Raw genomic sequence first — 17,839 nt, 5'->3', positions numbered from 1 at the left:
GGCGTTGGCTTGCTTGGTTGCTAGAGCACACTGCTGGGGCTCTAATGGCAATTCAGCTCAGCTCAGCATGATTCAAGAATGTGGGGCTGGGGTACTGCTGTTGAGACATTAATCTGGGGAAAGATGACCTCATTTTGTATTCAAATGAGTGCAGTCCTTTTTGACTAATGTTAGGGAAATTACTGTACATTTGTGTATATTATTCTCTAAAGAGTGCAGTTATGAGTCAATCAAAAATTATCTGTTCTTTAGAGTGATATTCCACCACCATCAGCCTTCTGATACACACACAGTTGTTTTGGTGGGGTTTTTTTTGGTCAAAATTTAAATATTTGAATATTTTCAGTATTGCAAAAATGTAGAAAATCAGTTTTACAATTTCAGAACAAAAAATGTAACATTTTCCTTTCAGATAAATTATTTTAAAATCTGAAAGTTGATCTTAAGTCCTTTTTGCATGTGAGAAAATTCTGTGGGGCTTTTTCCTGTTTCCCAGCATTTTTTGTACTTCTTTTCAAATGTATTCTTTTTCCCTTGTATTTCAACCAAATAACAGTAAGAAATATGCAATTTTCAAAGTCTGTTAAGTATTAAATAACTGAATTGTGTTATTCTGCCAAATTATCAGAGCACAGCCTTAGTTGCTCAATGAGCAAGTGACAAGATACAAACTTTCCCAAAACAACTGAATTAGTAATGCCCAAATACCAAAATTTGAACTACACATTAGTAAAACATACTAAAGCAAACCCAAGTTTGGAAGTTCAGGGTCTTTGTTCTTAGGACTATACCAATACATAGCCAGCTCTACCTCATGGCAAGCCTGTCTGAGTGCATGGGAAATGTAGTAGAATATATCTGTCTGGGTTTCACATAGTCATTTGATGCAGGGTCATGAGAAAAATGAGTTAAAAAGGCAGCTAGAATACAGCTGTAGGAGAGGTAACCCCAGGGTGGACTGAAAGGGCTAGGAAAGGGGACTCTTCCAGCAGCTTCTCCAAGACACCAATATCAGCTCTGAAACTTATATTAATGAATATGTTCATTTATGCCTCACACTATAAATAGAATAGAATTAGAATTAGAATTAGACTAGACTAGAGTAGAAGTATTATTCATGCAACTTGTTGATAACATGGTTTTGAAAGGTGCTCTTAAAATAGGGACAATTAAAATATTGTGTAGGAAGAGCTGAAGGATCTTGAGAGTTCCAGTGAGAGATACTGGAGGAAATAAAAGTGAAAAATGCAAGGGTTTGCACTGAGGCAGCTGTCTGCTTTAGACATACCAGAGCCATTTAAAGAGAATGTAGACATCCAAAGTTCAGGCAACAGCAGCCCAGAATGGTTCCTCCCCAGTCTCACCTTCAGGACCCTGGAATTCAATCCCTACCTCCATTCTGGAACACGACGTTCCCTATACGCGCTGTGCACAAGAGAGACGTTTCAGACTGAGCAGTAACAGTCTACCTCTTATATAATGCCAATTTTTGTGGCTCCCTGTGGCAGCTCAGAGAAAACCCAGTATGCTAAGAGAAGAACTACTTATTCTCTGCATAAATATTAACCAAAAAATATAGGGGGGAAAGCTGTTTTGTCCAAATCGTACTGTAAGCCTAAAAGTATGTGATTGAAAATAAGAGGAACCTGAAAGCTAGAGGAAAACTTAAAATGATCAGAAGACTCAGCTTCAGAAGCAGTCTTCTTATGGGAACGATGGAAGTGAAAAGCTCTCTATGCTGAGTTTTACAACTTCAAGAAAGGGCTTTGATATGAATACAGCCACTTGCAAATGCATTGATGGGTAGTAATTCCCTTCCTGTTCCAAATTTACTGGCTCTGATTCTGCCTGTGCTCCTCTTGAAGCTAGAACTGAGAGCAGTACCTTAAAGATACATGAATTTATTTTTTTTTTAATCATGTCTGAGCTGAGAAAGGGTATTCACTAGACCAAGCCTCTTAGCCTGGGAATCTGATTGTACTTCCAGACTCAAGCAGATCATGCTTTCCTATGTAGATTTACCAAATGCCAGTTCACTTGCCTGGGTGCATTTGAATTAGTCTGCATGACATGGGGTAGATATCATTTGGGTATGAAAAGGATGGAGGGGGAGTGTGGAGAGAGAGAATTCTAGTCCTTAGCTATTTCGTGTCATTAATTGGACTTTGCACACTGCCTTGGATTAGAAGAAAAGCAAGAAGAGGACTTTCTTTACTAATGACTTGCTTTTCTTCTCATTTCTGCAGATTAGCTAGTGTGACTTAAGGGGTAACAATGTTTTTATTGCCATCATCATGTCCGTAGGAAAGCTTGAAAAGTTTACAGGTAGTATCTTTTTCTATTAAGCAAGTGTGCATTCTAGATATGTCTTAATTTTTTTAGTATGATATTGGTTTTAAATTAATATCAGGCAGTGAATGTATTTAAAACAACAAAATACTTCAGAAGTGTTTTTGAAAGCATCCATCACAATGGGAAGATGTTTAAATATCAGTAAGCCTTAACTTCAGTGTTCTGAAAATGTAGGAGAACTGATCCCAAAGTAACACCATTACTCTAAGCATTGCTTTATGGAGAATAAAGAGAGCTGTACCTTTGAGAGCTCTGATATATGCCAGATGGAAAGCTGTTATGCTGTGCAGGCTCTAATGGTATATGATGCTGATCACTCATAACTCAGAAACCAAAAAGAGTCTTTTCCAACATCTTTGAGTCTGTCTGTTTTCTGAAGACCATGGAGAATGCTGTCTTTCCTCAGTAAAACTGCTACAAGGATATAAATAGAGAATCTTTAAAGTGTCAAAATTATGCCAATCATATCTCACTGATTCTCTGCAGGCTGTTGGCATGGGTTAGAACAGCCTTAAGGATTAAAATGGACAACTGAATTTGATTTTATGAAGAATATGTTGGGTAGGCCTCCTTCTTGCCACTACCAAGCTTGTTCAAACCTCTGTAGCCAGCAATGCTAATGCTCTTCTCTGCAGCTTTGGTCAGAATTTGATGGTGATGAAGGCATCTCCTGGAGGCATGCAGCACTAAAGAAGTGGAAGAGGATGAAACATCTACTTTGTTATCATCAAACATAGCTGTCTTCAAGAGTGCTTTCTGATGGAAAGCTATATAGACAAAACCTGAAATTTTAAAGAAGAGTAATTCTAAGAGTCCTAGGATTAGAAATAGTTTAGCCTAGGCTTTTTAGCTTTACAGAAATAACCATCTGAAATGTCATAGTAATTCTAATGGTTCTCAAGTAAAGCCAAAACTACAACTGGGCTAAAATAAAAGGGTGTTAGAAGCTATAAATTTAGATGGACAAAGATTATTGTTGTTCCATTATGAAATGGAAAACCAGCCCATTTTAGTGACTGTCACTGGGAAATATATATTAGAAAGTTTCTGTCCTGGACAGTTCCTGTGTACCTTGAACTGCCTTAATTAATTTGCCAAAAAAGGGTTTAAAACCTTCTAGTCACTAGAAACATTTCATGAATATTGAATAAAAGGGTTTGCGTGTGAGAGCTTATACTGAGTAAAGAAGGAAAATCAATGTTTGTGTTCTAGGCATAGATAGCTGTTCACTAAAACCCCCAGCCTTTTATAGCTGATTCCAAATACTCTTTCCTGATCGTGTCAGCTCACACTTCTGCCTGCAGGGGAATTTTCAGATGTAGAGGAGCCATATAACACTGGGAATGAGTTTCCTATCATAGCCTTTTCTTTAGCCAGTAGCAAGAATCATCCAAGACTGGCAGGTATTCATACTCTAAAAGAGATTTGTAAAGCTGTTTGGCCTTTTTTAAATTATTATTATTTTCCTTTCTCATTAAGGCAGTTCTGAATTAAAGTTGCTCACTTAGACAATAGTCTAAAGATACTGTGCTCAGCACTTCCACATGACCAATGCCCGTGTGCTATACTTTGGATGCAAGGACCTTGCTATTAACATAGCTATCTACTCACTAGCAAGAAGAACATAGTAAACAAGAAGAACAAAGTAATCTCCTGCAAACAGCCAATGTGACATATCCTGGGGAGGAAGAAATGCATGGAGAGGAAGTAGTGGCTCTTGCAGTCTTTCGGGTCACCATCAGAACAAATGAAACACAGCCTGTGCAGTTGAGCTCTCTGCTGGGATTAGTGTAGTTTACAGAAAATGGAAGAAATTATTTCAGAACATCATCTGAAATTGCACTATTGAAGAGAGAGCACTGCTGCTTAATGTGGTGTCCTTAAAAGTCTTTGTCATCTCTTCTGATTCATTCTTACAAAAGCAGTGGAGGAAAAAAAAAACCCTTGGTGGTAGAATACAACGTGCTGTTATGCTGTTTCTATAGACACACAGAGCTAGAAACTGAAATCATCAGGGACTCAACCTCAAAAGAGCAATTCTGAACATCACCTCAGCAGTTTGTATTTACTTTTAAATACACACTGAAAAGGGCTTGAATTCCTAGTCCCAGTGCTTCAGACTGTTTCCTCTTCTCTTGCCACCCTGAAAGACAGGTTGTTTACATCAATGTTTTTACACACATCTGAAAGAGATTGAGGCAAGAGTAAAGGAATTATTTTGCCCATGCTTCAGAGGCCAAACATAGATCAGGAAAATGGCTAAATATTGGTAGTCAGAACTTGATTACATATATCACCAGACTTGAAAGTGTTTGTTGCAAACAATTCCAGTGCCTGTCATTTTGTTTTCAAAGTATTAAAAAAGTCAAGTATATATGTTTCATTTTAATTTCCTTCATGTCATGCTTTTAAATCTAAGACCACTAATGATGATCATATTTTAGGCAGCCAACAAAGAGCTTATATGGGCACTGGAAGACATGGCTCATGTAGAAAAACTCTATCACTGATTTAAAATGATATGGCAAGAAAGAATTGTAAAAAAGAGCATCTAACTGCTTTGCCCTGTGCTAACCATAAGCCTAGCTGAATGTGTAAAAGCACATTCATGAGTAGCAAAGCATAAAGTTTTCTTCTTTCTTCACCTGCAATGGCCAGCAAGTGCAATACTGTTTGCATGATTTCCTGGCTAGTATCCTTTTTTCTCCATCTTCACCTGCTTATGCATTTCTGGTACCTTGTTAGCAACATTAATCGCTTGGACTTGCTTCTGTGTGTAAAACAGAGTGCTCAGATCTTCACAAATCATACTTTTGCTTACTGTGCTGAAAAAAATGCTATCATTGTGCTGTCTCCTTTTAGCATGGCTGTGTAAAATTGTGTACATGCATCTAAATGCTAATTTAATGGAACAGCTGAGTCTGGGCTTATGTCATTATGCTGGCAACAGCACACTTTCATGCAAAGACAACTGATGACAGAGGACACTGCTGAGATGAAGGGAAGAAATTTCATCTAAAGAAATTCTGTCAATTTCCTGTCTGATTCCAGCACTTCCCTGAAAAGAAAAGAAAGAAAAAAAAAAAAGAGATGAAGTTCTGTTCAAAATATGGTAAAGTTCAGATAGCAAAATATTAGTTAGAAATAGAGGCACCCTTCTACACAGCAAGAGCATCTGTGTTTCAGTTATAGATAGCCTTCCTCAGGAAACAAGTAAGAAAATTAAAAAAGGGGCTTAGAGAGTGGAGATAAGGAAAAAAAATAATGCCCTCTCCTATGAAGAAGAGACTGAATGGACTGGAGCTCTTTATTTAGAAGGGAGTAAGAGGCAGCATGGTGAAATCATGGTTGTAATGCTTACAATACTTCATATTTTCAGGATGTACTGCTGAATACTCAGGATATACTTCTAGATGCAGGATGTATGTGAATGATAGGCAGATAAAGATGTTGTTATACTTGATCATCTTTTCCCAGAATTTGAAACTTAAGGCACTGGTCTTCAGTTGCCTTTTCTTCCAGCTCAGCTGTGGAATACCAGTCTGTGATTCGTATCATGATATTAGGAGATGCACAGTGTAGCCATTTTTTTGAGGAATCTTGGTTTTGGGAAATGTTTGTAATTCAAGATGGTTCATACTAATGGAATCAGGGAAATTTTTATTTCTTTTTTTTTTTTTTTTTTTTTTTTTTATTTCTAGAAACTGTATTACTTATTCTGTAGGCCTTTAGGGAAATGTGTGCCAAAAAGCACAACTGGGCAATGCCACAGACTACTTCTATCAGCTGTTATTAACAGAGATCTTCTCTTGGCAAATATGAGGCACTATCTTTTGTATTAAAATTGCTGGATAATTTTGCCCAGCACTTTTGTATGTCTCTCTTCTTGTTTTTTATTTCCAAATGGCCTCTGATGTGAGGCCCTCTCCAGAAGCTATCGGGAGAACTGGCTACCATGGATTTGGAGAAGGCTGAGGTTTTTAATGACTTCTTTGCTCAGTCTTCAGTAGCAAATGTTCTGACCACCACCCAAGTCTTGGAAAGCAGATGCAGGGACTGTGAGAATGAAGACCTTAGGCCCACTGTAGGAGAGGATCAGGTTCGAGGCCATCTTAAGAACCTGAACGTGCACAAGTCCATGGGACCTGACGAAATCCATCCACGGGTCCTGAAGGAGCTGGCGAATGAAGTTGCTAAAACACTGTCCACCATATTTGAAAAATCCTGGCAGTCAGGTGAAGTTCCCGATGACTCGAAGAAGGGTAATATAACCCCCATTTTCAAGAAGGGGAAGGTGGAAGACCCGGGGAACTACAGACCAGTCAGTCTCACCTCTGTGCCTGGCAAAATCTTGGAGCAGATTCTCCTGGAAAGCATGCTAAGGCACATGAAAAACAACGAGGTGGTTGGTGACAGCCAACATGGCTTCACTAAGGGGAAATCCTGCCTGACCAATTTGGTGGCCTTCTATGATGGAGCCACAGAACTGATGGACAGGGGCAGAGCAGTTGACGTCATCTACCTGGACTTGTGCAAAGCGTTCGACACTGTCCCGCACGACATCCTTGTCTCTAAATTGGAGAGACATCAATTTGATAGGTGGACCACTCAGTGGATAAAGAACTGGCTCGATGGCCGCACACAAAGAGTTGTGGTAAATGGCTCGAGGTCCAGTTGGAAACCTCTAACGAGTGGTGTCCCTCAGGGATCGGTGTTGGGACCGGTCCTGTTCAACACCTTTGTCGGCGACATGGACAGTGGGATTGAGTGCGCCCTCAGCAAGTTTGCCGACGACACCAAGCTGTGTGGTTCGGTTGATACGCTGGAGGGAAGGGATGCCATCCAGAGGGACCCTGACATGCTTGTGAGGTGGGCCGATGCCAACCTTATGAAGTTTAACCAAACCAGGTACAAGGTCCTACACCTGGGTCAGGGCAATCCCAGGCACTGCTACAGGTTGGGCAGAGAAGAGATTCAGAGCAGCCCTGCAGAGAAGGACTTGGGGGTGTTGGTTGACGAGAAGCTTAACATGAGCGGGCAGTGTGCGCTTGCAGCCCAGAAAGCCGTATCCTGGGCTGCATCAAAAGAAGCGTGACCAGCCGTTCAAAGGAGGTGATCCTGCCCCTCTACTCTGCTCTTGTGAGACCTCACTTGGAGTACTGCGTACAGTTCTGGTGTCCTCAACATAAAAAGGACATGGAGCTGTTGGAGCGAGTCCAGAGGAGGGCCACGAGGATGATAAGAGGGCTGGAGCACCTCCCATATGAAGACAGGCTGAGAAAGGTGGGGCTGTTCAGCCTAGAGAAGAGAAGGCTGCGTGGAGACTTCATAGCAGCCTTCCAGTATCTGAAGGGGGCCTACAAGGATGCTGGGGAGGGACTCTTCCTTGGGGACTGTAGTGGTAGGACAAGGGGTAATGGGTTCAAACTTAAACAGGGGAAGTTTAGAATAGATATAAGGAAGAAGTTCTTTACAGTGAGGGTGGTGAAGCACTGGAATGGGTTGCCCAGGGAGGTTGTGGATGCTCCATCCCTGGCAGTGTTCAAGGCCAGGTTGGACAGAGCCTTGGGCAACATGATTTAGTGCGAGGTGTCCTTGCCCATGGCAGGGGGGTTGGAACTAGATGATCTTAAGGTCCTTTCCAACCCTTACTGTTCTATGATTCTGTGATTCTATGAACCTGTACATCTGCTTATCCTGTAATTCGCTCATCTTGAAGCAGTTTCTGTAACCTATTTAAAAAATCGTGACTGTTTCCTGAACTCTGAGATAAAGCTGGCTTTCCACTTACTTTTCTGTCTACCAAGAGTTCACAGAAGCTATATAAGAAAATATGAAGAATATACTTCCCATGAGGTCAGCAGACCAGTTCACCTCCCAGGCTTCTGTTTCTAAACAAAACAAATAAATAAGTAATCCCCACTCAATGGAAATGTCAGAAGTTCACTACCTGCTGTGCGAAGGAACTATCTGAAAAACATCACTGATTTTTCTGGTTTAGACTGATGACCTAATAGTTTTGATGAGTGCCTCCTAGTTCCAATATTATGGAATTCGATGAACTCCAGTTCTTCGTTTCTCTTTTCCATCACTGTCACAATTGCCAGATTTATTTAATTTTTTTTCTGGGCACTTTTGTTTCCTCAATTTATCTTCCTTTTTCCCCACTTTCTTTGTCCAAAACCCATGTTTTGCTTAGAAGTAAGCATGTTCATTTTTTTTCCCTGCAGTTTTATGCCTGCTGTGTCATAGCTACAACACAAGTACCTTTTTATATGTGAATGGTGGTATTGCTTCATTTAGAAAATGTTAGCCACTGCTGAAAAGCAGTGGGCACTGGGTCTGTTTAGATCAAAAGTTCTAGAAACATTTTATCCATAGCGCTCTAGGGATATAAAATCATGGATTCAGGAGCATTCTTGATTTTATGGGGCATTTTAATTTTCATCACCCTCTACCTTCTGCTCACCTCTCACTCTTCCAAATGTGACAATTACCTCTTTATCCCACAGGGAGTGACAATTTTATTGCTGTCTCCCTAGCATCCTCTCTTGCATTGTGCTTGTATCTCCTGTGCTTAGTTCTTTGTCTCCAGGTAACTGAGTGATGTAACTAGGTTAAAACCAAACGAGTTGTGCACAAGCTGCCCTTAGCTGGGAATTGAGAAGTTTTAAAAGAAGCTGGGAGGTTTTGTTTTAGAAGAGAAGTTAGACTTGCAGAGCTAAAAGCTTGTTGGTTTACTCTCAACTATATAATTTGATAGACTAAACAGTATTCCCTTTCTCTATAAACTGCTTAGACCTGATGTTTGGAGGGTGGAAGAGGTTATGAATTACAGTGTGTATCTCTTCACCACCTAGAAGTTGCAGAGCCAAGACCCACAGAATGCCAGCTTGCTATTTCGTGCCTGTCAGGGAAGGCATGTCTGTAGCTAAGGAGGCCTGTTGTGAGTAGATCCGGGTGTAACACATGAGTAGCAGACTGTGTGGATTGCACAATAACACAGAAAAGCTTCTGAAAGGAGCTGGGACTAACAGAGGGTGTCTTGCTCCTCCCTCCTAGCTCTTTCTGCTAGCACCTGCATCCTTCCAGGGCTCCTGTGTGCTGACTCTGGTTCTGGCACTGGAAAGCAATTCAGAAACATCTCCTGCGCTTGCAAAAACAATGCAAAATAAAACACGAAAACATTTTGCTGGTTTAATAGGCCACTACAGCCCACATAGGGGCTGCATGAATGCCGAGCTACCATCAGTCAGTGTAGGACTGTACAGCTAGGAGCAATGTGAGAGGGCAATACCTGCCCTTTGAGTGTTAGCAAGTTCTTAGTTTTGCTGTCCTGTGATGCGTCAGCCTCCTTGGCTCCTACTTTTATTGGACTTAGTCCAATAAGGACACTACAGGATTAGAAGTCTGCCTTTATTTCAGCAGCTGTCACAGAACTTAAAGGGACAGTTTTACTTGTATTCTCATTATTCTTTAACAACAGTGCATTGTGTTTTAAATTAAAAATATAGATCCAGTTGCCTTAGTTATCCCACTGCTTTTCAGGTATTTCTGCATGCATTTTTTAAAATGGTTTCCTTGTATTAAATATCTAACTCGACTTAATTTATGTTGGAAAAAATACTGACAGTCACTTTGGAACTAGTTTGACTGTGTAGGCTCAGGCATTTCAGAGAAAGCTGCTGGGGGTAGACACTGTTATATGGGAAGATGTCTTGTCTACAGGGTGGAGTAGCCCAGGTTCCTGGACAGTGATATGGAATTGGGACAGAGTCGTTGAAATGTATCAGCCCATTGGAGAATGCTCAGGGGACATGAGTCCAGTGGCATGTAACTGTTTTGCATCCAGCTGTGATGTGTCAATATACCCATGATCTCCTCTCCAATAAAGGGATATTTGTGTTATTAGTTTAGCTTGAATATATAATATGACATTTAAAATCAACTGTAAGATACCAAGTATAAGCTGAGTATATAATACAAATCTGAATAAATAAAAAATTGTGTGGTGCTGTGAAGGGGAAGACTGTTGGTGAGGGTCTAAAGCAGACCTTTGTTCTAAATATAGTACTGAAAATCTCAGGAAAAAAAAAAGCTATTTATGTATTTCTCTATATACAGTATTTGAGACACTACAGAAGAAAATATGCAGTAAATGAAATGATGGTCAAAGGGCAGACCTGAGAGAGCAGTTAAGAATCTTCTCAATTCTGGTTGTATTGACTGATGAAGAAAGCAGATGACACGAATGAAAAATCTGTTGGCTGTGGACTTTAGTAGATGAAGAATGAAAGAATTCCAACTTTGGCATGAGCCTATGTCCAGAGCTGAATAATGATACTGTCATTGATAATGCAAAAAAAATTTCTAATAAATACTAGTGCTTCATAATTCAAAAAGAGCTTAATGACATGTTCATAATATAGCAAAGATAACTACTTTTTATCCACTAAGAAAAAATAAAGTATGATAAAGAGCTGCTTCCCAGTGTACACAAATGACTAACTAACTGCTATAAAGATGGGGAAAGTCCCATGTGTCTAAAATAAACCTAATGTCGGCTAATATTTTGTTAGTGCAAATGGATGATTGTTGTGGACTTCTTATTCTGACCACAAATAAAGGACTGGTGGCTTAAAGAACATCAGCTCAAAGTAAAAAGTGGAAATTGTACATCCAGGGAAGTTAGAGACTGTCTTTTTAGTAATGAGATGAAGTTCAGTTATGCTGTACAACAAAGTACATGTGAGTAGGATAAAAATCAATGTTAGGCTTGTAAAACAGAGTACCTAGAAGAAGATGGTATGCATAAGAAACAGGGAGATGATGTCCTTGTATGTGGCGGTTGCAAGACCAATACCATTGAAATGTTTGTTCACGTTCTGGTTTTCATAGTTTGTAAAGGACATTAAAGCACTGTAGCTTTTAAGGAAGAAAAAAAAAGCCAGAAAGCAACCAATTACAAGAAAAGCAGTTGGACTCAGAGATGTATCTGAAAAAAAAACCAAACCCCAAAACAAACCCAAACAAAAACCTAGAAATCCCACAACATAAGCTTCTATATTTCTATTGGCCAAGCCAGCTAAGTTCGGTAAGGCTGTATTATGAGTTATGCAGCTGTAATGGATCCCAAATATAGGTTATTGGGATGCTTTGTGCATCAGTTGCTGTACAAACCAGCAGCATCATCCATGGGTACCACACTGTGCCAGACTGAGATCACTCACCTTCTTTTCACCCCTCTGTTCACATCGCTGTCTATTGGATTCCAAACCATATGTGATTTCCTTTCCATCAGCTTTTCAAGGGTAATTGCTGATGTGAAATTGCTTGTCCACAGCTCAAAGTTGGGCAGATTAGTTGCAGAATTGGTATTTACACTAGCATCACTTTTGCAACTGGTGAAGAAAGAAAAAAAAAGCCCCAAAACCCTGTACGTGGTAGATGATAGAAAATAAAATAAACACTAAGGTACCGGTGTGGTTTCTGTTGGTTTCCATTGGGATGCGATGTGTATAATGAAGAGGAAAGCTTTGTTAATCAACTATTTTAATGTATAGTAAAATATGTGTTTTGATCTAAGTGCAAGTAATTCACTTATATAGTTGACTTAAACGCTTGTTAAGGACAGATTATATTTTACATCTCTTTACGTAAAATAATTTCTTGACTGGGAAATGTTGGTTGACTCTAACAATCATATTCTGATGAAGTTAGTATGAACATTTTTGTTATTATTTTCTGTGAAACCTTACTTCTCAACAATACAATCACTGATCCTTTTTCTAGTAGGTATCAAAGTAAGCCTATGCAATGCCACCAAAACACAGTGGAAGATAAAAGAGGATTTTGTTTGTTATATTCATGTGGATTTCATAAGATCTAGGTTTTATGGTGGGTCACACCATAAGCTGCAGCCTGTATCAGGACATGTGCTGGAGTATGTGGTGAGGTAAAAATAAAGGACGTAATAGTACTAAGATTGGCTTTTGTAACATCAGAGTTAATGTGTGTATTAATAATATTTATTATTCAAACATCCTCTACTTTAAATAAAGAAAAAATACTGTTAGTAATTTATGAATCTCAAGTCTAGAAGATATCTCTCTAGCTAAATCTTGTAGTATATTACCTCAGTGGCAAAGAAATTACTTGGTGTGAGCCATAGAACATCATCAGATTGTAACTCACTGATGATGCCATAAATCAGCACATCATTTCTATAAAACAGGTTTCTGAAACGCTAGCTGGCTAATTTCTTGCTAGCATTGCTGTAAGTTTGTTTTATTATGTATTTAGAACACTTTTTCCCCCAAATGCAATTGTGTCATTTTCATAAAATAGTGGTGAAAGCATAGAGCATGAGTGACTCATTAGTTTCCTTCCTATTCCTGTTTTAAGAAATGAAGGTATCGCTATTTATGCAATTTCTCAGTATTCATGAGGAGCACTCCATTCTGTCACAGTGGCAGAACCACATACTACAGCAGCAACACTATGTCCATGTCTGCTGGGGCTTCCTAAAGCTTCAGTAAAAATCTAGGAATGTTTCCTCACCCAGGACACAGGAATTTTAGAGTCATGAGAGGTTTAAGGTGCTTGAGATGCTGTAGCTGCTTGTCACATGTTATTATAAAGCTGCATGTTTCTGAGGAGCAAAGAACCAAATGGTAACTGCACCTGCAGTTGCTTTTTGATGCCTGGGTAATAAATATGTGCTGCCACCGTCATTGCACTAGAGATTCCTGCTTTGAGGCTCCTTGCTGGCATGGTTTTTGTTCACTTTACCTTTGAAAACAGATTTATCAGTTGGGTAGAACATGGAATAAATAGCCAATTTCAATTGCTCAAAAGTGTTATTTTGTTTCCTGTTTGTATCTGCATGTGTAACATACAGACTCTGTAGTTTGCAAACAATACCCAGGAAAATGTCAGACCTCACAAAATAGTATTTAAAAATTTTAATGCCTTATAATAATCCCTTTGTCTTTTTAACATTTTCCAGTAATCTTTAATGAAAGCATAACACTATGATTGAATAATTTGCAGATAATAAGGAAATTTTCATCTGAGTTATTCCATAACTCTTTCATCACCATCATCTCTTCATTTCTTTACTGCTTAGATCAGTACAAGCTACAAATCTTAGAGCAAAGGGAAGTTGATAAAAACAAATATTTGTAAATCTAGACTCTCTTTGTTTATATTTTTTAATCCAAATTTTCACATTTATTTAAAGGATTCAGACCTGATTTATGTCTTTGTAGTTTCAGAACATGCCAATAAGGATATATGTATTTTTCTCTAGTCAGTGGATGCATATGGTATACATCTGTACTACTGAATGATGAAAATTTTGCGAGTGATTTTGCAAGAAGCAATGATAATACTCCAAACCAGTTGCACTTGGATCTAGAAAGTTTTGCGAGCTGGTATATTATACTGCCAGTAACAGATGCCAATTGTGGATGACTGTTATCATAGATGATAGCAATGATGCTGTACATTTATCTATAAATAGCACTCTAGTAGACTACAACTTACAGTCCTATTAACTTGTAATAAACAATAAAGAGGAGACAGAACTAAATTAAAAGGCAGTAAATTTAAAATCAAATGAAAATATGATTTTTCCACAAAGTGAAAAATTTAGCTGCAGAATTCTCCAGCACAGGTCACAGAACTAAGAACTTAGCAAGCTTCACTGGATTTGCCATAGGTATATGTCTGCAATGACACTTGCATAGCATCTTTACTAGTCTTTTCTTTAATATTTTCTACTATTCTACTATTTTTTATTTAAACCAAGTAGCCAAATGCATTATAATTATGTTGAAACAAATGAAGGGATATTAAAAACTACTTCTCCAAGCTAAAGGAGATGTGGATGAAGGCTGCTAAGGTACATACATAAAACTTCCTGCTAATTTTTTACTTTTTCTCCTGGAGCTATGTTATCAGCCACTGAATGAGATTTAGCTCAACTGGATTTCAGTAGGAAAAGCTCCTGCGTCCTTCTTCAGTTATGGCCAGAATCTCTTCCATTACCAGTGTTCATTTCTCTTGCTCTCTTTTTGTCACAGATTAGGGCTTTTGGCTTTTAAGGCTTAGCACAAGATTGCTTAAACTTTTTGAAGGGAGTCTTCTGTTTATCAAAGGGAAATGGTGTTTTGTGCCTCACAGGAAATGTGGGGTGAGTGTGTTGTACTACACATCTGTTGTAGGGTTCCTTCAGACAGCTGCTTTTGGTAATTCAGATGGTCACCTTCAGTGCATCCCCTTAGTGACCAGAAGGGGTTGCCCAAAAAAGGGCTGGCTTGCATAGAGAAATGTATTGTAGCATTACATGCTTATTGTTTGGTTTCTCTTACCCTGATGTCTGCTAAAACAAAGATTAATGGAGATGATGATAATAATAAAGCAAACTGGGGATGCAGTAACACAGCAATCTATATTGACAGCACTCAACACTCCACTGCAGGTTCAAAATATTAAATATCCTTCTTAGCATAAATGAATAAAAACCTCTTCTTTCATACTCAGTTATGAAATAGCTGAAGTAAGGAAGAAATTTAACAAGATCTTTTCTTAATTTAAATTGGAAAGAGGGGATGGAAGATGGGAGTAATTTGCTAGGGATATGTGAGGAGATTTCGGCACTACATGACCATTATTTTGAGGAGTGACAGTTTGTAGACAACAAAGGGTAGCTTACATTTAAAAAGGCATCACATTTAGAAAGAATAGTAGGTCATGTGTGTTGGCGTAGTACAAAACCAAGCCACAAGAGCTACTGGTATCCACAATCAAGTAGGATAAGTATATAAGAAACAATAAAAGTAGGTTATAGAGCCATTTGAAAAAACATATGATGAATGAAATGGAGAATGATTTTCTTGTGTGATCTTTGATAGCTTTTACATATCCTTGATAAAAACAGTCACAGAGTGAAAATCAATTGTTTGCATATCTCTCATCATCTGATTCATCGTTCTGAGATTCAGTAAGTTTCTGGCTTTATAGTACCTACATTTCCATCCATGAAAAGAGGGTGATAACACTGGTCAGCTTTCTAAAGCCATTTGCAGTCTGTGGAAGAAAGCTTTAAGGAGGTTTAATTGAGTCTGCTATTTTCAAAGTTTAAACCTTGCTCGGATAATTTTAATAGTGAATGGAAAATAATTGCAGTGCTAATTAAACTATATGATGAGAGATTTATAAAACTTTTAAGTTATTTATTTATTTTATTTAGGGTCAAGTTGTTTTCAGAAATGGAGAGAGGATGGGAACCATCAAATTTACACAATTCCAAGGTAGGTTGCAAACAATTTAATTTTCATTATTATGATATTTTATTTATTAATTATGTGTGCAGTTTCAAACTTGTATATCAGTTGCATTTGTTTCAGGGTGTTTCAAATATGTACCATTATTTTGAAAAAGAACTGCTTGGAAGATGCAGCAAGGTACCTAGGTATATTTGTTACCTGTTTTAAATAGTGTTTTGAACCTTAAGTGCTCTGAGGTATTCCCAAGATACTTCCAAGAATTTTTCTATAAGAAAATTCATACATTTATAGGAACTACTGATCTATATCAGCCAATAACTGTTGCAAAAGCTGTACTGGTCAGCTAAGCACCCACTTCTTAATACAGTTGTTCCATAAAAGTGAATCTGAAGAGGAATTTTGAGAGGATTTTTGCTGTTGAGCTCTTTCAAGTTAGTGTTTGTGCTCTCTGAAGACTTGTTTTTGACATTCTACAACTGCTTGCTAAAAATTGCTTCAGGAGTCAGTCCCTCAGTGTGCAGAGGACACAAACTGCTGACCCCATCTCTTGGAGGCAACACACTCCACAATGCAAACTGTCAAGACTGCTGCATCCGCTCAGCCCGAGCTGTTCCTGCAGGGAATGGTCTCAGCAGCAGAGACCACAAATGCAGCCATGGGGATTTGTCAAGAGTGGTTTGCAGCTGGGATGAGGTGCTTGCTTGGGAGAGTTTTCTGCAGAAATAGTGATTCAGAGAAAACATGTTATAGTTTTTTCTACAGTTTATAGAATGCGATTCATGTTTTTGTTCCTAGACTGAGGCTGAGATAAAACTGGAGATGATTGCATTTGGATGGTCTCGTGAGAGTAGTAGTGAGAAAGGCGGCAAATCTTTTTCAGACAATGCATGAGAAAGAAGCTTGCACTCCCTTTGTCTTCAGGAGATCACTTTAAACATAATTCTGCTGGCCAAAGACTTGTCCTTTAAACAGAAATTGTCTACTGTATGTGCATTATTTTTAATGAATAACAGTGCACTTGAGGGGATCTGTTACCCATTCTAAATTACTGAAGCAATCTTCAGGATTGCTCTTGCCTTCACAACTATCACTGATGCTATTAACTCATGTTCCCTGAAGCATTTCTACCCACTAAAACTTTGCAGACATCATCTCATGGTAATATAATTTAGAAATTCTTGCTCAACACTAATGATAAATATCAATTGCTTCCTTTTCTTCCCTGCCCTCTCCCCCCACCCCGTCCCCTTTTTTTTTCTTAGTAGCAGTGTTTACAGATACATGAAAGAATAATGAGAAAATATTGTAAGGAGATTTTACAAGAGGTGTTTTTTCCTCAGAAGTCTGAAGGAGTTATGCCTGAGGCAGCTGTGTGTACCCTTCTAGAGCGCCTGAATGAGGAGGAAGTTTGGCACCTTACCTCTGTGCATTAAGGAGGTGATTTGGGGAGGTGCAACCTGTGTCTTCTGAACTAATCTAGAGGACAGACGTCCAGGATAGCTGATTTTATATAGATTTTTATTTCCAACCATTCAGATTTACTTTCTTTATATGTTTTCAGTTTCACGTCAGATGTTCTTTAACACGAATTTTTTACCACCAGTTGAAGTACTGTTTGGTCAATAAGAACATAGGAGATAGTTGCCAATTTTTTAATTCCTTGCAATTACAAAATTACTATTTCAGAACTGATTTGGGCACATACACAGGACTTTGACCATCAACCAAACCAAAGGTTTCCAACTAACCTATGGGAAGAAATAGCCCAGGCATCCTGTGGAGACAGGCAGGAGAAGGGCTGGATTATCTGTCATGCAAGCAGTAGTCTGTCAACACATCTGCAGCCTGATCTTAAGTTTTGTTTAGTTTCTTGCTAATTTTGTAAATTTAAAAGAATGTACAAAAATGTATGGGAACCTGAAATAAGGAACAGTAGAACAACATAGGTGAAAGTAATCTACCAGTTTTTTTAACTGCAAATTATATTCTATTAACAATTGTTTTCTCTATTCTTCTTCATTGGTATTGTTTTTATACAAGGTTTTTTATATTCAATACTTGTAGTATAATTATAGAAATTATTAATTTGTTCAAAAGAGTTCTTTATTGGTTAGGAAGCTTTCTGAAACATTTTCATTAACTTTTAATAAATTTCGGACTACTGGGGAAGTTCCTTATAATGGAAAGAAGTTAAT

At 38.5% G+C, this 17,839-nt stretch overlaps 1 protein-coding gene across 2 annotated transcripts in view; it reads left to right on the top strand.

The window, feature by feature from the left end:
- GABBR2 (gamma-aminobutyric acid type B receptor subunit 2) overlaps positions 1–17,839 on the top strand; it is a 455,930-nt gene that overhangs the window by 247,687 nt on the left and 190,404 nt on the right. For both annotated transcript variants that reach the window (XM_030507941.1, XM_030507951.1), the window contains one exon: positions 15,608–15,668. In XM_030507941.1, the coding sequence (XP_030363801.1) occupies positions 15,608–15,668 (61 nt within the window). The remainder of the gene's footprint in view (positions 1–15,607; positions 15,669–17,839) is intronic.

This window comes from Strigops habroptila, chromosome 1, assembly GCF_004027225.2.
Source record: "Strigops habroptila isolate Jane chromosome 1, bStrHab1.2.pri, whole genome shotgun sequence".
Taxonomy (NCBI): domain Eukaryota; kingdom Metazoa; phylum Chordata; class Aves; order Psittaciformes; family Psittacidae; genus Strigops; species Strigops habroptila.
This window is presented reverse-complemented; position numbering and strand designations above follow the sequence as displayed.